The sequence below is a fragment of the Argentina silus genome, assembly GCF_951799395.1.
Source record: "Argentina silus genome assembly, chromosome: 9".
NCBI lineage: Eukaryota > Metazoa > Chordata > Actinopteri > Argentiniformes > Argentinidae > Argentina > Argentina silus.
This window is the reverse complement of record NC_139663.1, coordinates 6,321,121-6,344,126: the sequence shown is the minus strand read 5'-3', so window position 1 is coordinate 6,344,126 and position 23,006 is coordinate 6,321,121. Positions and strand designations below refer to the sequence as shown.

At 47.8% G+C, this 23,006-nt stretch overlaps 1 protein-coding gene across 1 annotated transcript in view; it reads left to right on the top strand.

The window, feature by feature from the left end:
- Nucleotides 1–17,804: 17,804 nt before the first annotated feature.
- Nucleotides 17,805–23,006, top strand: part of adgrl1a (adhesion G protein-coupled receptor L1a) — a gene marked incomplete at both ends in the record, with an annotated part of 51,471 nt that continues 46,269 nt past the window's right edge. The window contains 2 exon segments of the mRNA XM_083676454.1: nucleotides 17,805–17,860; nucleotides 18,203–18,268. Of these exon segments, the coding sequence (XP_083532580.1) occupies nucleotides 17,805–17,860; nucleotides 18,203–18,268 (122 nt within the window).

The following is a 23,006-nucleotide window of genomic DNA, read 5'->3' as shown; positions in this document are numbered from 1 at the left end:
ATTATCCTTGCATTAAGATGGACTCAAATCAACTTATTGAGTGATCTGTTGATGACATTTTTGCATTTTAGCTAATTTTAAGAGTGTCATAGGAAAGGGTCTGAATATTTATGTGCATGAGGTATTTCTGTATTTCAATTTTAATAAATTTACTGACATTTCTAAAAACGTGTTTTCGCTTTGTCATTCTGGGGTATTGTGTGTGGATTAATGGCAAATTCTTTTAATTGAGTCTAAAACACAACCAATTCTGGAAAAAGTGAAGGGGTCTGAATACTTTCCGAAGGCACTGTGTGTGTGTGTGTGTGTGTGTGTGTGTGTGTGTGTGTGTGTGTATACTCAGTATTTCCCACCGCGGTGGCTGTGTTTCTGATGAATTCTGTTGGGTGTTTTTTTGACTTCGCTGTTCTCCTTTTCCTCACACTAACACAAACATGATCAATACCTGAATTAATGTTCAAGTAAAGAGACAAAGCGTGTCGCACTGGCCTTGGCGGAGCATGGCGCCCCCCCCCTCCCCCTCCCCCACCCCCACCCCCACCCCCACCCCCAGCTGGGCTGAGAGTGGAGAGAGAGTGAGAGAAAGAGAGAGAGAGAGAGAGAGAGAGAGAGCAGCAGAGCGCATAGAGACAGGGAAATAAGAGCATTCATTAATAATGAATACATTACAGGGCCAAATTGGAACGCATTCAGCTTTTAAAATCCTTTTTTGGTTTTATTACCAGCCATATTAATTATAGTAATTATTAGTCGATAGGTAATTACGTCTACACACATGGAGGGCGCCTCTTGTCAGGGATGGGGGGGGAGTGGAAGGTTTAAGTGTGTGTAGGTGTGTCAGTGTGTGTGTGCGTGTGTGTGTGTGTGTGCTTAATGGGTGGTGCGTGGTGGTGATGGGGGGGGGGGGGGGGGGGGTGTGTTGGTGATGGGGGGGGGGGGTGCGTGTTGGTGATGGGGGGGGGGGGGGGTGTGTTGGTGATGGGGGGGGGGGGGGGCTGCAGAGCAGTGGCTACATAATGGCTAGACAGGCCACAGGTGTGGGGGGTTGGCTAAGAGAAGTGAACCAGACTGTGTGTGTGTGTGTGTGTGTGTGTGTGTGTGTGTGTGTGTGTGTGTGTGTGTTGGAGGAGGATTTTGTGGCCCAGTCCCCTCTCCCCTGTGTGGTACCCTGCACCCCTGTTAGCTGAGAGGCAGGATGTTGTCAACATGCAGACTGAGCCCTGCACTGACACTGACAGGGACAGTGTGTGTGTGTGTGTGTGTGTGTGTGTGTGTGTGTGTGTGTGTGTGTGTGTGTCTGTGCGTAGAGAGAGAGCATTGAGAGAGAGGAGCACGGGGCGTGAGGCTCAGGAAGTAGAATGGTGATTTGTGTGAGTATTGTATTCCTGTAATCTCCTCAGATCAGATCAGCCAGAGCCAATAATGCAACACTGAGCCAAATGTCACACTGCTCTTTCTTCATCTCTCACTTCTGCTGCTTTTTTCTTTTTACTGCAGTGGGGAGCCAGCCCTGCTGCAGAGAAAGAGACGGAGGGTGGGAGAGAGGGAGAGAGGGAGGGAGGGAGGGTGGGAGGGAGAGAGAGAGAGAGAGGCTGGGAGATGGATGGAAAGAGAGGGAGTAAAGGTTGAAAAATAAATAGAGAGAGAGGGGGGAGAGAGAGAGGGAGAGCAGAGGAAAAGAACGGTGGAAGGTAGGTGGGACAGATGAGAACAGGATGACTGCTGGAGCCTGATGCTGGAGCAAGCACATTGTGACACGCACACACACACACACATACACACACACATACACACACACACACAAACACGCACCCACGTACACACGCACACACACACATCTGTACATATTCCATTGGTCCAAGGCTATACTATATTATTTGACTGTTATTACTATTGATTGTATATTGTGTTTGTTATTACTCTATTTATTTTTATTCCTATCCTTGAACTTCACTGCACTGTTGAGAGGTAGCTCACAATAAGCATTTCATTGTACCGTTTCCAGCTTACAGTGGATATGATAAATAAACTTAGATTTGATTTGATTTACTCTCTCTCTCTTTCACACACACACACACACACACACACACACACGCATGCATGCGTGCGCGCACACACACACACACACACGCTCTTGCTCATCTCTCCCTCTCTCTGTCTGTCACTCTCTCTCACTTGGATTTGATTTGATTCACTCTCTCTCGCTCTCTCTCTCTCTCACACACACAGACACACACACACACACACTCACCACACGCATTAGGGTTTGTTTTTGGCCCGTGCTGGATGGCGCTTGGCAGAGGGAAATTAAGCCTAACAACCATGGCATCTGTCTCAGCAGCAGGAGTGTCCCGCCTCCCTGCCTACACGTGACCCGCCCTGCTTTCATTCACCGAGCCGCCCGCTGCCAGCCTCAGGATGTTCCACTGCCCCCCATCCCCCCTCCCAATCATGCCTCTCTGAGCTGCCAACCGCCAAAAACTCCTTTGCCAGTGCCTGTCCCTGTGCCTGTCCCCGTGCCTGTGCCTGTGCCCGTCCCTGTGCCTGTCCCTGTGCCTGTTCCTGTGCCTGTCCCCGTGCCTGTCCCTGTGCCCGTCCCTGTGCCTGTCCCTGTGCCTGTCCCCGTGCCTGTCCCTGTGCCTGTCCCCGTGCCTGTCCTCGTGCCTGTCCCTGTGCCTGTCCCCGTGCCCCTTTCAGCTACAACCATGGCCCTAGTAATATGAATACTTCAAATATTCATACCAGTTACTGCCTCTCTGCCAGAGGAGCACAGCAGCTCTCCTCCATTTTGAGAGGGATCTTTTGAAGCTGTTAGCAGTATTCCTCTCCTCTGTTTTGAGCCGTACACAATCAATGTGTATTGATGGAATATGTAAGTAGTGCTTTAATTCCTCACTCACTGACTTGCAGTAAAACCTCCAGTCTGGTCTCCCAGCTGATTGTGCACCGAGCTAAATATAAACCCTGATCCTCTCTCTTTCCCCTTCCACCCTTCCTCTCTCCCTCCCTCCCTCCCTCCCTCCCTCCTTCCATCTCTCCCACTTTCCCTCTCCCAGGGCTAAGCCCAGGCACCAGGCCGCTAAAAGGGGGACGTGCAGCATTACACTACACAGTAACCCAACCGGAGACTAGCACACACACTCGCACACACAAGAGGCACACTAACAAGCACACACACACACACACACACACATATGACATGCGAAAGCCATTAGGCTTTTATAGTCGTGTACTATGTGAACACGCACAGCAAAGACATTGATAGACACAGTCACATCTCCCTGTTTTATTTTGGAGTTGTTTAGTTTTTGTTGAGTTCTTTTGTCTCTCTCACTCTCACAGACATACGCACGCGCGCACACACACACACACACACACACACACACACACACACACACAAATACACACACACACACAGTCGGATGTGAGAGAAGGCTTCCGGGGAGAAAAGCTCTAATATGCGTCTCTATGTCTCCCAGCCACAGGCTGGATAAACATCCATGTGTAGCAGCAGCAGATGCCACTGTCTCCCTCTAATGCCCTCTCCTCCCTTCCCTTCCCCCTCTCCTCCCTCCACATCCTATACCCCCCTACTCTCTCCCTGCCTTTCCTCACACCGTCCCTCTTCCTCTAATGATGACTACCTCCCTCCCTCCCTCCCTCCCTCCCTCCCCATCTCCCTCTCCCAGCTCAGTCCCTCTCTTCCTCTTCCTCCTCCTCCTCCTCCCTCTCACTCTACCCCCCCCCCCCTCCCTTCTCTATTCTCTCTCTCTCTCTCTCTCTCTCTCTCTCTCTCTCTCTCTCTCTCTCTCCCTCTCCTCTCTCCTCATGTAGGCTGAATGCTAGCCCTGGGCCACGGGTTTTCTTATCCGCCCTCTATCCTCCCCATATATTTCCAGTTTATTTCTCTGGGGGGGATTCTGTGTGTGCTCTCATACAGACCGTGTTATCTGGCTCATCAAGTGTGTTTGAGTGGCTGGGATATGGGCTGGAGTTGGAAGCGTGGTGGGCTAACAGGTGGGCTCTGGGATGAGGGCTAGGGAGATAAGGGGGATAAGGGGGACGCAGGTCGGGAGGGTGCTCTCGACTCGCATAGTTTTTCACCCGATTTTTGTGAGCGGACCATATGGCTCCAGACTTGTCACTGATATTCTGCAGTTAGAAGGCAACAGGGAGTCTAGTGAGCCGAAACTCCTCAAGATGGATGGGATGCTGGAACTAATGTGGCTGCCATGTTTTAAGACATCAGGGTTGGATGAGCATGCTGGAGAAACAAACCGGCTTTATTAGTTCAGTACTTGAATTATAGTTTACTTCTCAGTAATCTTTTCAAAATGTTTTTTTTTGGGGGGGTTTATGATGTCATCCATCTAGCGCCGCAATCGTTTCTTTGCCTTTGGGTCCCGGGTCTTAAATGGTCTCGTCATGTCCAATGTTCTTGTCAGAGCTGGGTGGCCAGGCCATGTAGCCTACTGTAGACCCTTTTCTCCTGTTCCCTTCACAGCTAAATGGCACCTCATCCCCCTGAGAGAGGGAGATATATATATATATATATATATATATATATATATATATATCAGGAGAGGCTGGTGGAGGTAGAAGCTCATTGTAATGCATGGAATAGAATGAGGCTGTCCTCTGATTCCTGCCTTCACCAGCCTCCCCTGATATATGCATATTCTGTATATAGTGTGTGTGAGAGAGAGAGAGAGAGAGAGAGAGAGAGAGAGAGAGAGAAGGAGAAGAAGAAGAAGAAGAAGAAGAAGAAGAGAGGCTGTGATGCAGCGCTGCACAGAGCCCTTATTAAAGCTGTCCTCTATGGCTGCCCTCCGACTGATTCCCCCTGTAAATCTCCCCTTTAATTGGAGAGGGCGCTGGGAGAGATAGGTGCTGCCTTACCCACAAATGTATTCCACACTCTGAAAGATGGATGGAGAGACAGAGACAGCGAGAAAGAGAAAGAGAGAGAGAGAGATAGATAGATAAACCATCTGAGGGATGCGTGGGTGTAGACGAAGGAAACGATGCTATGCAGATAGAGAGAGCGAGAGAGAAAGAGAGAGAGAGAGAGAGAGAGTGATAGATATATGATGAGGGTATGAGAAGTAAACCACGATATTTACATTCCCCAGGAAAGGGGGGGAGGCGGATGGGGAATAGATGAAAAGATGGCATATTAATAGAGAGAGACAGGGAGAGAGGTGCATCAAGGGTGAGGCAAGGAGAGGTAGGAGAAGGACAAGGGGTAAGGGAGGGAGAAAATTAAATGGTGGGAGGTGAATAGAAGGGGTGGCTGTGAAAGAAAAGGAAGGTGAGAGAGAGAAGAGAGAGAGAAGAGAAAGGCTGATTTCACTGGTGTTGCAGCCTGAGTGTCCTTCCTTAATGGGGTTGCCATGACAACAGTGTATAAGAGAGTCAGGCTCCAATAGAGTGCTGGCGCTATACTCCCCAAGCGAGCGTGTGTGTGCGTGTGTGTGTGTGTGTGTGTGTGTCTGTGAAAGAATGTATACATCCAATGTTATAGACATTCAGACATGACATGACAGTCCTGTTCAGATCATGTATCACGGATGTCTACCTGGATAAAATAAGTTGGATAAAAATGTTTCCGGTGTAGATGAAATGAATAGGTAAGTGTTTATAGTGTGTTTGGATTGTGTGTGCTGTTGTTTGCTCACTGTATTTGTTTTAGATGTGTCCTTGTAGGAATGACAAAGGGAGAGAGAGAGAGAGAGAGAGAGAGAGTGAATAGGAGTGTTGGTGTACTGTATGTGTCTCTCTCTCTCTCTCCCTCCATGTCTCAAGTACTCAGGTTGGCGACTTGGCGGCGCAGAGACGCTTGTTGTCGACGAACGTCGGCGTTCCCAATGTCAGCCATCGTTGTCGCGGGTCAGGTGATGTCACTGTGGTCAGGTGACGTTGCTGTGAAAGGGGAGGGCCCCAGCTGTCACAGAGCAGAGGCAGAGTCCCATAGGACGGCCAATCTGTCATAATTATATTAATGACACGCATAGTACCGCTAGCAATGTCATCTCTTGTGTGTGCCAAAAGCTAACGAGCAGCCCTTAATTGTAAAATTAATTGAAAAACATTTTGATTAAAGACCACCCTCCCCTCCCCTCCCCGGCCCACCCCGGCCCTCCTCTGTTGTCATCCGTTCCCATACTCTTTCAGAGCTCCTTTTTTTTTTTTTTTTCGATCCCTCCTTTTATTTGATTTTCAAACTGTTTTTCCTTCACGTTCCATGTTTCTAACTTTTCGTTCAGGTATTCTGCCCTCCTTTTACCCCGCGTGGCCTCTCTTCTTCCCTCTCTGTCACCCCGCGTTCGTTCGAATCTTTGACCTTCCCCTCCTTTATGATAACCTTTTCCCCCCGTTCACTTTCTCTTTACTCATCACACTGTCCCCCCACCCCTGCTTCTTTCTCTCTTCAGGATCCGTCTTTTACTCCCAGTCACTCCCTCCTCTCGTTAGTCCAATTAAAACTCTTTTATGTCTCTACTCTTACTCCCCCCCCCTCTTCCTCCCTCTTAGTCTTTTCCCACCGGACCCCCCCCCCCCCCCCTCCTGTGCTGCTATCGCTCTCGTTCACTCTTCATGTCTCCATTACGGTCTGTTTTCCCCCTCTCCCTCTGTGCGTGTGTGTCTTTCTCTCTGTGGGGGTGGAGGGGCAGGGGGTAGAGTGGTGGGGAGGTGGTCCTCTCTCTGGCTGTGCCCCAGGACTTTACCCAGCCTTGACTTTTTGGACCCTCCCCCCCCCCTCCCTCTCCCTGTAGGGCTGTTCTTTGTAGCAGCATGGCCTCAAAGACAGGCCAACCCTCTCTCTCTCTCCCTCCCTCCCTCCTTCTCTCCAGCAGAGGTCCAGTGCCGGAGGGAGAGAGAGAGAGAGAGGAGACAGGGAGCGATGCAGGGAGAGCACATCTCTCTCTGCTGGTCTCTCGCTCTTTCTCCTCCCTGACTCCCCTCCTCCCTCCTCCCTCTCCCTCCTTCTCTCATTCTCGCTCTCATCTCAGTGTGAAGGGAGGCACAGTTTATCATTCAGCCACAGGCCCCATGAGGTGGGCTATATACCTCATACAGTGGAAACCCTGTATGTGTGTGTGTGTGTGTATGTGTGTATGTGTGTGTGTGTGTGAGTATGAGTGTGTATGTGTGTGTGTGTGTGTAATTACAATGTACGTAATTGACCGCATGAAGCATCACCATGTGAGGTGTGAAGGGGTTTCTTTGTGCCTATGTGCCACACATACGTGTGAAAGCAATATCGGTCAAGAGAGATGTAAGCTTCAACAATGGGCTCATCAATGTCCGTCTCTTCAATAAGGACAGAGCGTAGGGCGAGACATTGATCATCAGTAAGTGATAAGTAAGTAACCTTTATTGACTAAGAGGCCGGTCTCGTCACTAACGAGACACCTCTCCAGGAGACAAAGCCCCCCTCGGAGGACGCCATGGAGTGTGCAGGGTTCCTACGGGTACGTTCATTTATGGAAGATGAAGCATACACGCAAACAAAGGCGACTCTGATGAATGTGTCTTTTGTGCATAATTAGGTAAACTTTCCCCGTAGTCAATGGGAGAACGGATTAATGAATTAAATCTTCATTGATGAATAACAAGGCTAAAATGTAAGCATTGAGCAGCGCGGGAACCACCTAAATCTGTGACAGTATATTTAGACATAACAGGGCGTTTGTTCGTCTCTCATAAAAGGGAGGCGAACGAATGCGCTCGTGCGTAGGAGGCACAAACACAAGGAACAGGAATAGGTTTTGGAATGTTTCAGTGCAAACCCAGGCGAGGAACGCTACTTCAGATAAACATGCCTTTTGTGCCGTTGTTGGACTCCAACCTACACAATAGCCCTGATTTTCATCAGTCAAGCCCTATTCTGATGGGATTAGTTTCACAAGGGGAGGCAGGGTAATGCAAGCATTACCAGAGGATCTCTGTCATTTCAGTCCCGTGGGAATCACATTTATTACGGACTGCGCGCGATTACCGCGGTTAGAACCATTCCAGCCTCTTTTACCTCCTGTTTTTTTTTGGCCTGTAAAAATAAACATCAGGTGGTCATAGAAAAAAAGACATTCACGTGACCTGTGCATCATTTATCTATCTGTGCTGTAGCTGTGACATTTCTGACCTTTATTAAATTGTATTTGTGTAAATATTCTGGACAATAAATAAGATTGAGTTTGAGAAAATAACGTTAATGACAGTGAAGCTGGTGTGGGTGCACGGTCACGTGAATGAGAGGCTGCCTGAGATGGGGACAAGCCTGAGACAAGGTCATTCTTTCCAGTTCACTGTACCCCTCTAAAAACTAAATGAGCAGACGCTAAGGCGAGGCGATTTATCCCTGTTTGTGAGTCGTCGTTCAGTGTTCGTTGAAACATCAGAACTTATACTTCTCACGTAACATCCAGACTGCCTGACCGGTCAGTTCTGGATTAAAAAAAAACATGACGTACAGGGGTTAGTTGGATAAAACGTATCCAAAGCGAATCATCCTCTGAAAAAAATGATGTCTCGGGGGACGGGGACGGGGACGGGGACGGGGACGGGGACGGGGTAATAACAACATCACTGACGTCCCCTTGTAACACTAGTGCAATCAGAATACGGCTCATACTCCACCACTCACAGTCCCGATACAGCAGTTTCTCTCTGTTGGCATAGGCCTACAGTACAACTCAATAAGGAAAAGAAGAAGGTGACTGGAACGCAGGGTGGCGGGTTGCCATGGAAACGGGACGTCACAGTTCCTGAGCAGATTGCTGATTTCTCTGCTCCCCTCATCGCGATTCCAGATTCTAGGTTGGAAACAGGAACAGGTGCTATCAGCAGCTTCCTCAAATAAGGGGGGGGGGGGGGGGGTGTCTCATCCTCACAGCAGTGTATTTTCTCTCTGAATTTGGGAGTGGGGCACGTCCCACTGTTAATGATGACCTTGGGGAGAGAGAGAAGAAGAAGCAGGATTGTGAGCTGGAAGCTCCTTAAATATCCCTTCGGTTAACTCTAGCGTTTTGACTTCCGGTGAATTTGTTGCTATGTTTTGAAGGTATGTGTATTGTTTCTCCATGCATGTGACACTATGGATATCACTCCCTACATGAGACACATCTCTCCATGATACCAAGATCAGGGAACTGCCTTGTCTGCATGAATGTATTTGCTGTCTTTCTTTTATGTTTGCGTGTTAGTATTCTAGTCTGTATGGAATCTGCATGATCAGTGGTGCGTGAAACGCGTTGTCTTATTTGGTCAGCACTGTGTCTTTGTCTTCTACTGTGTCCTCTAGATAAAGAAAGGCAGATCAGCCAAACAGCTGTGTGTTAGTGCCAGTGAGCAGACACTCAGTCCACTCGACCCCTCATGCTGGCATGCAGGGTGGGTGAACACCATCCAAACCCTCTGCTCCAATCCCCCCCCCCCCCCCCCCCCCCCCCCCTCATCCCCCACAGGGCAGCAGGAGGCCTCAGCTAAATACTGATCCGCCTGGATGAGCAGAGATGTAGCAGGGGGCCTGTCCCCGTGCCAAAAACTGTCCCTCTACTCCCAGCGGGCATGAGAGTGGAGTCTGTGACGCCCCATGCCACATCCAAAGGGACAGAATACACTGCAGATACAGGAGTTTGATCAATAACTGTGGGAATGAGGGAGAGAAATCCCCCCCTAAAAAAGCAGATCACAGAGAGAGCGGAGGAGAGGAATATGGTGATGGTGCTTCAGATGTATATGATGACGCTGCCCTGGAGGAAAAAAAAAAACACGAAGGACAAGCCAGGAACGGAGTGAAAAGTAGTGGGGGACTGGCTTTCAGGACGGACACTGCAGGCTGTCCCCGGGGGAACTGTGTTGGTGCGGATGCGTGTGCCATGGGTATCTTTAGAGCAGCGCACTGCAGGCATCCCTTTGGGAATGCAGAGAGGAGGAGGGAACAGAGGGGTGCACTGGTTTCATGTCGCTCTCTCAGCCAAGCTGCAGGAGAGCCTCTCAAGGCTGAAGTGGAAGCCAACCTCAATTTGTAGTGTATTTAAAAAGAATGCATGCACTTAAGTGCTCCTCATCGCCTCCTGCGCTATAACAACAGACAGGCAGAGACAGTGAGTGAAAATGGATACATCAAACGCACAGGTACACTTAGAGAGGCCAGTGCTCTTTCTCTCTCTCTCTCTCTCTCTGTCTGTCTCTCGCCCTCTTTCTCTCTCTCTCTCTCTCTCTCTGTCTCTCCCTGTCTCACGTCCTTGCTCTCTCATTGGCTTTATATCTCCCTGGATAGTGCTCAGAAATGCTGAAATGGGGCCTGACCTGCAGAGCAAAGAGTGAGAGTCGTTTCGACTAAGTTAAACAAGGGCACTTAGATTTAAAAGGGCCATAATCGTCAAAAAGGGAAGCTCTAAAATCAATTGACAAGAGGTTTAAAAAGACAAAGAGGGTATGAGGGAGAGTAGATGTGGATTCTATTTGTGCTTCTTTTTATGGGTGGGCATGTGTATTTATACATCTGTGTGTGTGTGTGTGTGTGTGTGTATTTACAGTATGCATTTATCTGTGTGTGTGTGCGTGTGCGTGCGGCGTGCGTGCGTGCTTGCGTGTGTGTTAGGATTTTTTTCAGACGCAGACAGAGGAGTTCTGGGCAACCACGAACATCTGTGTGTGCATGCAGGCGTGTGTGTTTGTGTATTTGCATGTTAGCGTGCGTGTGTCCTGGGTAGTGCAGGTGGGCTGGATCAGTATCCAGGCCATCGCAGACCCACTGATTCAACCAGCACACTCTGGGCGGGGATCCAATCAGGACAGCCATCTGGTGACCAATCAGGGACCTTGCTGTGATGTCACAGTGACAGAGCTCAGGGTTCCGTGGGCGCTGGGAGGAGAGTAAACGCTCTGACTCATGGTGGACCTCTGGGCCGGGCTGGACCGTTGGGCAACAGTGCAGCATGCCAGGCCCAAATGTGTGAGTGTGAGTGGGTCTGACGGCAGGGGGTGAGGGGGCGGACCATTCTGCTGAACCAGGATGCTAGGCTACTGGAACCAGGCCTGGGGAATGTGTGTGTGTGTGTGTGTGTGTGTGTGTGTGTGTGTGTGTGTGTGTGTGTGTGTGTGTGTGTGTGTGTGTGTGTGTGTGTGTGTGTGTGTGTGGCCATTGACTAGAAAGGCGGATACTGCCCATATGCACTGGAGAACAGTCAGTGTGGGTATGTGTTTATGTAAGTGTGTGGTATATATATTTTTTTTAATTTGTCCATTTCGTGAAATTTGGCCCAAATTTGCCACTTATTTAACAATGAGTTCCATCATTGTGTAAGGACAAGAAATAGGTCTAAAGTGATATCGGACAGAGCTGTCAGGACAGAGGGCAAGCTGTGTATGTATTTGATTGACAGCTCTGTTAATTCTAATGCGATTAATATTTCAGTACTGTCTTCTGTGCAAATGCCACTGTAATCTAAAACAGTCTTTCTGAGACCCACTCCGGTCTCGGAACTGCTGCTCCACAACCACCCTGATCTGTATGAGTCACCCTGCCCGGGGCCTGGGGGAGGCAGGGCGTAATGGAAATCTACCCCGCACTCACCCCACCTGCGGTTAGGAGGGCGGCCCGTGTCAGGAGCGAGAGGCCCACTGCAGGGCATAGGGGGGGAAAGAGGAGAGGCGATGAGGAGATGGGCCCGGTGAAACTTGACCTTAAAAAGGTTTTCAGGGCTCAGATATTGCTGTAACACTCAAATATGTGAATATTTTATATGCACTTATAGGGTTGTAGAATATACAGTAGTTGGCTGAATCAAAATAGAAACACAGTTGCACAATACAGTCTTATTCTGACTTACAGTAAAGGGGCACTTCACCACTTTGTAAACATCATATTCATTATCTCCAGCACTGAAAGGCGCCTCCAAATAAAATGCATTATTATTATTATTATTATTATACCACTGTCTACATACGTGACAAATATTCTATGATATGTAGTCGGTAAGATTGAAAATGTGGGAGGATTTTAATAAAAAATAAATCTGTGATTTTTTTTCCCAAAACGACAGCCTTTTAAAGCAATGTAACCCAGTTTCCAGTCAGGTGGTTTCCAGGTTGCGACATTAGTTTTTGAAAATCATAGATTTTTTGCACTCTATACAGTATGAATATGGAATGCTACAGTATTTTTGGCGTATTCTGTTTTGAGTCAATTCATAATATCATACCATTAAACATCAACGTCAATCCAAGAACGGAAATGTACCGTAGCATGGATCAGGTAGTTGTGATTACTAAGGCCAGTTAAATCCATCTTGCTTTACGCCCAGTGCTTATCAGATCAGTAGAGTTACCAACTAACCCACAGCATGGGATTTACTATCAAACACAAGCCATAAGCCGTATTCAATAGGCATGACACGGATAAACATCAGTGGAAACCTCGCCCATCACTGTCCCTCCATATAAGGGCAGGGTGAACCTAGTGGAGCGTCAGGACGTCACCACGGACGCAACAGAACCTTGGTTTCACTTCACGCAGAGAGTGTGTGTGTGTGTGAGAGAGAAAGAAATAGAGAGAGAGAGTGACCCGCACAGACGTAGTGTGTGACGTGAGGTGTTAGCCCCCAGACGTGACTGAGAGATCATTCATGTGACCGTATGCTACTCTTCTATTACCTTCTACCTCTTTCCACGACGGCGTCTCGCTGTCTTTTTCTGTCATAGACACACACACACTTAAACTCTCTTTTTTAACGTCTCACTGTGTTGTGAATGACACATTTAAACCCCGGGGAGAGTGCTGTTCATTGTAGCACCGGAGTCGATGAATGTTGTTAGCTGTGGATGTGCCGGTGACCCCATAACATCTCTGCTGCTAATGTCAACACATTACTCTCCACCCAATTAGTATTAATTGCAATTTCTCAGTTGATTTGGCACATTTTTGCAAAACAAAGTTCTGTTGCGCTCTGAACTGTGAACACAACCAATAACTTGAATGATAATTAGTTCATTTAAAAATGGGAAATAATTATATCTAATGCAGCATTTCCACATTAGGGTACAAGTACGGTAGGGGGAATGGATTAGCTGTATTTTTCGTTTTAGTTTTTTCGTGATAGTCAGGGATTAACATATTGGTACAAGATGCAGGACTGCTAATATCAATAACATGCAGGGGGACCCGCCTCGTTCCAAGTATAGGGGGGGGAAAACACTGCCAAAGCCTCTGAAGGACGTCTTGGTCGCGAGAGCGTCTAAGGGGGTGCTGCTGGGCTCACTGGGGTGTGCCTTGAGGGAAAAATTAAAAGTGACAGAAAGCTGACGGAGGGATGAGAACCTTGTTTGTCCTTTACTGGCAGATCAACATGTGCTACGCGGATATGGGTCCCCAAGGTGGACACGGGGTGGCTGATGCAGAGGGTTCCATGCCTCAGTGGCAATCCCCTCATCTGTAAATAAGCGTCTAAGCCCAGCTTACTCAGCTAATGACACAAACCAGAGAACAGTGTGTTAACGCTGGTGATAATGAAACAGCAATGCGTACCCATCATTATGGATAATCTTAGCTCATTTTCTGCTGTGACACAAAATGCTGGGAAAGTGTTGCTAATGTATAAAAGAAAAAAATGCATTTGCCAGCGGGCGACAAATGAATAACCGTACCCTACCTACAGTACCGCCCCGATTCTCTCCACCTCTTCCCTCACCTCTTACTCAAGGATGGAGGGATGGAGACAGGGAAGAGGTGGAACGGTTAGGAGGGGAGCAGATCGCAGGTCAAGGCAAAGCCTTGTCTGAAGGCGTCTGCAGCGTGTGTCTAATTGAGCGCTGTGTAGTTAATTGTTTGTGCGTAGGAGGGGAGAAATCAATCTGTTTTCTCACTGCTGTGACTTCTGGGCCCTCGGGTGATAGACTGGAGCTGGCAGACACAGACACCAATCTCTGCCAAAAACCCCCAAAAACCAGACCTTTACACACACACATCCCCCCCCCCCTCCTCATACATACACACACACACACACACACACACACACACACACACACACACACACATCCCCCCCTCCTCATACACACAAACACACACACGCACACCCCTGAGGTGAGGAAGAGGATGTGCATGGGGGGGTTATTGAGTCAGGGTGAAGTCAGATCCATCCATCGATCGGCCGCTCTCAGAGAGAGGAGTCAGGAACGTGAGACCTGAGCAGGTCAGAGGGCCAGGAGACAGAAGGGATGAAAGGGAGAGGGAGATAGAGAGAGAGAGAGAGAGAGAGAGAGAGAGAGAGAGAGGGTGGGGGAGGGAGGGAGACAAAGAGAGAAACCCTTCAAGCTTAAAGAGAAAGAGACCCCACCTGTTTTAAATGCAGAGCAAGGCCTGGAAAAAGCTGCATAGACAGTATGACAGTCAGTGAGGCTGTCTTTATGAACTGTCTTTTAGCTGGCTTTATAAACATTAGAAAGAGCCTCATTAAATTAGTAAACTGGGTCTATATCACACACTTACAAATCAATAGAACATAAATAGATACATTAATGAATACTGATTGTTACCATTATCTTTTTTATCTATAACCATTGCTAAAGATTATTGTGTCATCACTATATCATTCATAAACAAAGAAACCCCATTCTGAATTAACATATAAATGCCTCCCATAAATAATTAGTTAATTACCATGTTCGGCTAACAAGCTAATTTGCATGTGTTTAGTTATATCTGGGATACTTATACTTGGCATATAATTTATGACAATCAGTGCACATCTATTTGCATTTTATTTCCCCTTTTGAGAGGAAACGCTTTTGTTTGTTCCACCGATCCACCCGGCAGAGCAAACAGGGTGTGTTAGTGGAAGGAGATTTTTGCAGTCAAAGCGTGTCGTCTAAATAATTTACTCTGCCTTTAAATGAGATCAGAGCACAGGCACACTTCTGATCTCATTTGAGCCCCAGCTTCTTTGCCATTGGCCGACAATATCCTCCGGAAGGGTGTAAACCCCCCTTTGATTGGCTGGAATATGCCCAGTCAAAAACTCGTTCATTATTGATAGGAATGAAGAGCTTCTGAGGTAGAATAATGATATGATGAGAAGAAAACAAGATGAGGGGGGGGGGAGAAAATAGGATGAGGACGAGAGTAACTCTGTAGGGGAATAGAGAGATAGTATGGACAGAGAGATGGGGGTGGGAGAGAGAGCCGTGGAGGCTGGTGGAAGTAGAAATTGGAGGAGGGGCTCATTGTAACGCATGGAATGGAATGGAATGAAGAATGCGACCAAACACGTGTGGATACCATTCCTCATTCCATACCATGCATTCCAAATGAGCCCGTCCTCTGATTTCTACCTCCACCAGCCTCCCCCTGGTGGAGAGGTGGAGGGCGATGAACAGTACTCGACCAAAGGGTTTGTATTGGTCGCGGTGCGGCGCAGCGAGATGTCCGTTTATCCATTTCTTTTCATCCAGCGACTTCTTTTTCTGCGCCAGACCTTCAGAGCCTAACAAAGGAAGTACCAGGGAGTGATTCAGAATGACCAGACGCCTGAGACTCCCAGAACAGAGGGGAAAAAGGTCACATGAAACACGAGGCTCCATGGAGACCGCCGGCCAAAAAAGAATGTGTCGATGAACTGATGCGCTCAGGCCTCGGGGGACAGGGGGAGATGGAGGGAGAAATGAGAGAAAAGAAAGCAAAAGATAAAAAAGGCAGAGGAGTGGGGGGTGGGGGGGTGGGGAGGGGCGGATGTTAGTGTGTGTGTGTATGTGTACACGCAGACGCATGTGTGTGCACGTGTGTCTGTCTGTCTGTCTGTGTGTGTGTGTGCGTGTGCGTGTGCGTGTGCGTGCCTGACTCTAGTCTCAGCCCATGAGCATTAGGAGTGGAGGCAAAACAGACCCTCTGGATCCACTCCATGCTCTAATGGGCGCTCACCTCATGCAGGCTTTACCAAAGCGTTCCAGCACCGCCCTGTTGGTAATTAACAGGAGCAGACAGTGGAAAGCAGCACCTGTTACGGCCTGACTGGGGCTCTGGGCTCTGGGCTGTGGGCTGCTACTGCTCCCCTAATAACCAGACCACCACAGACCATCCTCCCCCTGGGACCACACATATAGTGGTTGGTTTGGGGGAGGTGGGGGTGGGGAGGGGAGTGTGTGTGTGTGTGGGGGGGGGGGGGGTTGTAAAGAAGTGTGTGAAGCGTGGAAGAAGAAGGGGAGGAGAGGAGGCGGAGGGATGGATCTTGTGGTAATATTCATGGTCACCGTGGCTGCCCATACTCATACTGCCTGGAGGAACCGGTGGTTCAGTGCGTTTCCAGGGATGTGTGCGTGTGTGTGTGTCCCTGCGTGTGTGTGTGCCTTTCCCTGCGTGCTTAGGCCTATGTACTGTAGGCTTTCGTGCTAACCTGTCAGCTCACATGTCAAGAGGCGTGCACGGCACACAAACGCACCAGCAGCTGTGGACTCATCAGTCTGGCTGATGTCAGGCCGTTAGACCACATAACCCCCTAATGCTGTTCTACAGACCCTTCTATTAGGTTTAATATATATACAGTAGAAAGTCATTTGTCCATGACTGATTCACTGTCTCTTGCTACAATAAATGGATAATTGAGCCAAGCGGTGGTTCTTAGCTAAGAATTGAGATTAGGCAAAGCAGGTGCCTGTGTGTGTGTGTGTGTGTGTGTGTGTGTGCGTGTGCGTGTGTGCGCGTGTATTCAGACTTGTCTGTCTCTTCCTTTGACCGCTCCAGAGTGATGGCTGTGAAGGCTTCCACTATGTGGGAGTGTGTGTGTGTGTGTGTGTGTGTGTGTGTGTGTGTGTGTGTGTGTGTGAGAGAGAGAGAGACAGGGAGAGAGAGAGTGTGAGTGAAAGAGAGTGTGTGTGTGAGTGTGTGAGTGATGCCTGTGTGTGAGAAATAGGGCACGTCAGACAGGCCTGCTGTGTCAGAATCTCCTGATGCCCACTCTGCCCATCCCTGAGCTGGGTAACCTTGGCAGGCAGAATGGGGTCACTGCCATCAAACTGCATACATCACACACAAACACACACACACACACACACACACACACACACAGAGGAGTAGAGGAATCAAGGAGAGTGAATGAGGAAACGAGGATGAAAGGAATCGTGGTTGTAAGGATTGAGATGTCCGTTTCCGCTCCCGCGTGATGTCCACCGAGATATACAGTGCCTTCGGAAAGTATTCAGACCCCTTTACTTTTTCCGCATTTCGTTGTCTTAATCCTTGCATTGTCATAGGAAAGGGTCTGAATACTTATGTACATGAGGTATTTCTGTATTTCAATTTTAATACATTTACTGACATTTCTAAAAAGCTGTTTTTGCTTTGTCATTCTGGGGTATTGTGTGTGGATTGATGGCAAATTCTTTTAATTTAATCTATTTTAAATTGAGTCTATAACACAACAAAATGTGGAAAAAGTGAAGGGGTCTGAATACTTTCCGAAGGCACTGTTGGTGTCATTGGCGCAGCACTAATTGGGATGCCCTGGTGTTTATAAACCTAGTATGACTGAATACCGATAGGCTGTTATGTTTGCAATAAATCCTCATCACTTTTTAGTTAGATTACTTAACAAGGTACATTTCGACCTCATGACTCACAATAATGGAGCAATTTGCCCGCAGATGGTCAATGTGTGTGGGAAAGATATTTATCTTAATTTCCCCGCTCAACAGAATACCAAACGCCACATTTTTAAGTTTTAAAAATGTTTTTTCTCGCACACGCTCTTACTCAGACCGCCTGGTAAACTCTTTACCGTCTGGTAAAAAAATGGGGTGTGGATGTTATGCGTCAGCAGAAATCCTCCAAACTCTTCCGCAAGCGGGGCACGTCCTCTAGGAGGCAAGGACGGGGAGGAATCCACCTGTTTGACCATGTATACGCCCTTAAATATGGCCACCACAAACATCGGTTTCCGGGTCACAGAGGACACAAGTACAGAGGAGTTTGAGGACAACTGAGACCGGGCTACTGTGAGAACCAGTGTGTCGCAAGAGACACAGAGAAACACACAGATTCAGTAACGCATTGAAGTTTGCTAGACTAATTAGCTGATGGTATCGACATAGGAGATGGATAGACTCATCGTATGGCCGTGGAAATCCGATGAAAAGAATGTCAAGCCTATTTTTATGTGACACTCCGCCTTTGTGTTCCCGATCCTTGCTCCACTTTGTGTCACAGATCCAAACTGGGTCATCATCACATGTACTGTAGCATCCCGGTGTGCTCATCTGTGTTTGAGGGCCAGTGTGTGTGTGTGTGTCCCTGCATGTGTGTGTGTGCATGAGTGCCTCTAGTTTGCATGTATTCATGTGTGAGTGTCTACTACACCAACACCCTCTCAGTGATTCGTGAGAGTTGGATTTGAATGAATCCTAAAGCTGGGTAAACTAGAGTGTTTTATTCAACCACAATTATCATCTATCGCCTCCAATTAGAAGCATACTTGCTTTATCTGTGAAGTGTTTAAGGTCTTTAGCTGTGCTTGTTATGGGAGAAAGAGAGAAGACATGAGTGGGTGCGCGAGAGAGAGAGAGAGAGAGAGAGAGATGAGAGTGAATAGACTCAGTGTGTGTATGTGTGTGTGTATGTGTGTGTGTGTGTGTGTGTGTGTGTGTGTGTGTGTGTGTATAGCATAGCGGCGGGGGTTGAGGTGGCGGACTGCTCTGATGGAGCTCTCAGATTAATAGGTACTGATAACACACAGATTTCTGAATGTCTCTGTCCCTAATGAAGATGGATCAGGTGGGGCCTAGCTGTGTGCGGGCACACGAGGTGGCATCATACCAGTCACAGGCAGTCCGTCACACCCAGACACATCGTGGGGGGGGGTGGGGAGAGAGAGAGAGAGAGAGAGAGAGAGAGAGAGAGAGAAAGAGAGAGAAAGAGACAGACAGAAAGTGGGAGTACTATTTTATAACATTATTATGTTTTCATAATCCATTGTTGGCGGCTCATAAGATTAATGTCAGGGACATTAGTTATCACTCTTGTTGTTATTTGGGCTTAATGGTTCTGGTCAATTATTAATTTACTTCCACTGATTTGCTATGCGACTCGTGTCTACAAAGTAGACAGGGCGGAATGAGGGATACAAAGTATCTCTAATTTGAATTTGTGTCATTGGGGGGGGGGGGGGGGGTATAGAGAGAGAGGGAGGCAGAGACAGAAGCAGACATAGAGAGAGAGAGAGAGAGAGAGAGAGAGGGAGGGAGGCAGAGACAGAAGCAGACAGAGAGGGAGAGGGAGAGGGTGGGAGGGAGGCAGAGACAGAAGCAGAGAGAGAGAGAGAGAGAGAAAGAGAGAGGTAGACATCTCAGACAGTGGTGGCACCTCTGTAAATGGCATTATGAAGCTCACAGTGGCCCTGTGCTGTGCGAGGAGACAGGTGGGCACTGAGGTCACTTCCTGGCGCTGCTGTCAGCGCATTGCAGGGCGGCCAGTGAGAGACGGTGGCGTGGCCTCCTGTTGCATCAGTCATAATAAACAGTGACTAGATCCCCCTACGCAACCCCACCACTATAAATCACAGGTCACACAGGGCTGGAAAATACCAGCATAGGGAGCACGCTCTCCCTGTAGCATGGTGTCAACACTGACTGGAGAAGAGCTTATCTCTATCTATGCCCACTGTAATGGAGGCTGGTGGAGGTAGAAATCGGAGGACGGGCTCATCGCAAGGCATGGAATGGAATGAGGAATGGTATCAAAACGTGTGTTTGATCCCATTCAAACGTTGTGTAGTTTGATACTATTCCTTATCCCATTCCATGCATTACAAAGAGCCCTGTTGTCCGATTTCTACCTCCACCAGCCTCCCCTGGCACACTGCTTTTGTAACACAAACACAACCATCCCTGAAGGCTTGATGAGCAGGGCTGCACAGGGCTGCTCTGATTGGCTTCCATGGCATGCCACTCTGAAATGAAGAGTTTTGATTGGCTCTGCCCTGGCAGGGAGGAGGGTTCTTAGCTTGCTGAGGATAATTAGGTAGTGCAGACCCAGTAGCATATGATCCAGTAGGTAGATGAAGGTCTCTAGAGAGGAGGAGAGGTGAGTGGGTTTGGGTTTATTGAGAAAAGGTGCACAGGGTGATTCTGGAGAGGGAGAGAGTGGCACGGGAGAGTCTATTGAGTGAAGTGAGGATGGCTCTCTCACTCTCTCTCTCTCTCTCTCTCTTTCTCTCTCTCTATTCTCTCTCATCCTTGTTCCCTCTCTCTCTCTCTTTGACAGTCACACCAGCTCTGTTTGATATGCCTCTGCTGTGTTCTGCAGCGCTGCAGATTCCCCTGTCTCATTTGCATTCTCTTAAAGCATAGCTAGTTTCATTAAAGTCTTCCTCTGTTTTATGTCTCCTTCCCTCCGTCTCTTCAAATGGGCTTTTTTCTCTCCACCGCTGCTGTTTTGGAGACAGACTGTATTCCCTGTTGACGGTACAGCCTCCCCTCGCTCTCTCCCCGAGTTTGTAATCAAACACATTGGGCCCTAATACACAGACCATTACAAGAGTACTGATGTTCCATCTGCACACGGCCACCACAATGGTGCCATTATAGTCATAACAGTCCTGCTGATACAGTTGGCCACCAGCGCTCCCTCCTTAACATACCCAGGCCAGTAAATGGAGAAGCGTTAGCATGATCTGACCTGAATGCACTCGTGTTACCGTTAGCATAATAGCATCACAGATTAGTGTAGTGTCATTGCCAATGCCAGACTTGGGGTGTCTATGTTAGCTGGGGGAATACATTATGTTAGCGATAGCCTCACCAAATAGGATTAGTGTTGTCTGTAGAGAAGGAATTTGGGTACAACAGGGTCAGTGTTATCCAGAACTGATTTGATATTCAATGTAAGCTATACGTGTTGGCTGCGCCCCCTAAAGCGGTCTTAGTAGCTTTAGAGAGATGGTACCAGTGCTAAATTAAAAAACGGTGTCGCTTATAGTGTTATTACACTAATATTACAATATTACTCTGTATAAGCGGGGGTAGTGGGAATATAAAGAGTGGGAAGCGGTAGACTGTACGGTGCAGTAGTTGCATCAGTGTTTGGGGGTCTTATTCAGAATTTTCTAACATGAATTGTTAAACAGAGCTCCTCCTGAGACCCACTGTCAGTTTTAATGTTGAGATGGAGGCGAACACTTTCTCATTATGGAATAATCCGATTCTCAGCACTCTGTTAATTTGGAGGGATTTTGACACACAGTAATGGCAGCAAGTGTGCCAAAATCGTCACTCTCACTAATTTGCATAATCATTAAATTATATTCAACTGTCATATCTCCACGTCCCAAAAATAAGGGTTTGACAGTAAAAGCAGAGCCAACGTCTCCCACTCAGAAGTGCTATTACGCAGATGGCGATGGTAATGATATTTCATGGTATGCCTGTTACGTTTTGAAAGGAAAAGTAGGATAATTATATTCATTTCACAGAGTGATTAGTTTTGTGGGGGGTGAAGGAGTAATTAATAATGAATTATATCTCATCTACATTTATGGTCACACTTGCCTGTATTGTTCATTCTGGCATGTGGTGGACATACTGTAAGAGTCAGTCTTGCAGTCTTTCCTAGGTGACGACAGTGCTACATATGTAGCTTCAACAAAGATGAGTCAGAGCTGGAGTATAGCGTTGCTGTGACGCACCATGAAGCCTAGACGTCTGTCACCCCCCAACGTACAAAAATGTGCGTACAAAAATTGCCATGTACAGTCGTAAGGCCATGATTGTATAATTGTCACATTGACCTAATTAATTATGCCTACTGTACTCATTGCTTTGAGTTCAATTGACTTGATAGCAATTAGCGTCATTCTACGAACCAGCTAGACCTCCATCTTTTCCTCGACACATTTGAGGTGTAAACATCAATCCCTATAGCATGGCAAATGACTGAACTTCATCTTAAAACACAATGACTCCTCTATGCATGAGGTAACAAGCCATCATCGCTCATGACTGTCAAACTGTAAAACAATCAGTTGTTTTTTTCCCACGTGTATTACAATTTGTTTGGCTTCCGTGTTCCTCGCTCTGCCCCCCCCCCCCCCTCCCCCGCCCCCCCCCCTCCCCCCTCGTCTTGCATCATTGCCACTTGTTTATATAACATACCTCATCTTGAAAGGTATTGAAATGCTAATTAAGTTACTGAGGGTTGTAAAAGCGCTGTATGTACGAGGCACTTTTGGCAGCCGTTCAGGTGTAAATTAACTTTGGAAGAAGCCATTAGTCAAAGCACCTGTGTGGATCTATAACTCTCTGACCACAAGGCTTGCCCCGGCACTCACACTCAGCACAGCCACACACCAAGGAGCTTCACCCTGACCACACAGTAATACCTCAACCTCACACTCATCATACTTCTTTTCACCTTGACACTGTCCCCCCCCCCCCCCCCCCCCCCACATTGGTTGGAGTTGAGGGGGTTCGTGGTCCTGAGTGTGCAGGCTACAGCAGCTGTGTTAGTTTAGTGGCGAGAGTGTACATCAGTGGAGGTAGAAATCGGAGTACGGGCTCTTTGTAATGCAATGGAATTGAATGAGGACATGGTATCAAACACGCAGAAATTCCTCATTCCGTTCCAGTGTACATTGCATGCAGTAGCGTACTGTGTACAGTATATAGAACGGCTCTTGAAATCACATGTGAATTGCACATCCCTTTGTTCCCCTGTCTCCCTGATTACCGATGCTAATGTTCCTAAGTGTTTCTTTTGTTGTCTGAAACGTTTCTGGAGCAGCGTGGTAAACTCACGGAACAGACGAGAGAACAGTGACAGAACAGCCATGAACAGTCCCCGTCAGCTTCGTGGATAACCCACCAGGCATGTGTTTAAAGAGACGTATGGCACTCAGCTTTAGATGAACATGTCTGCTAAGCAAATACATCATAATGATCGTGGTGATTATAATAATGATGCAATAGAAAGGGATAATGAGGTTATTCGCCTTGGATCAAGGCAGCCTGTAAATGAATAA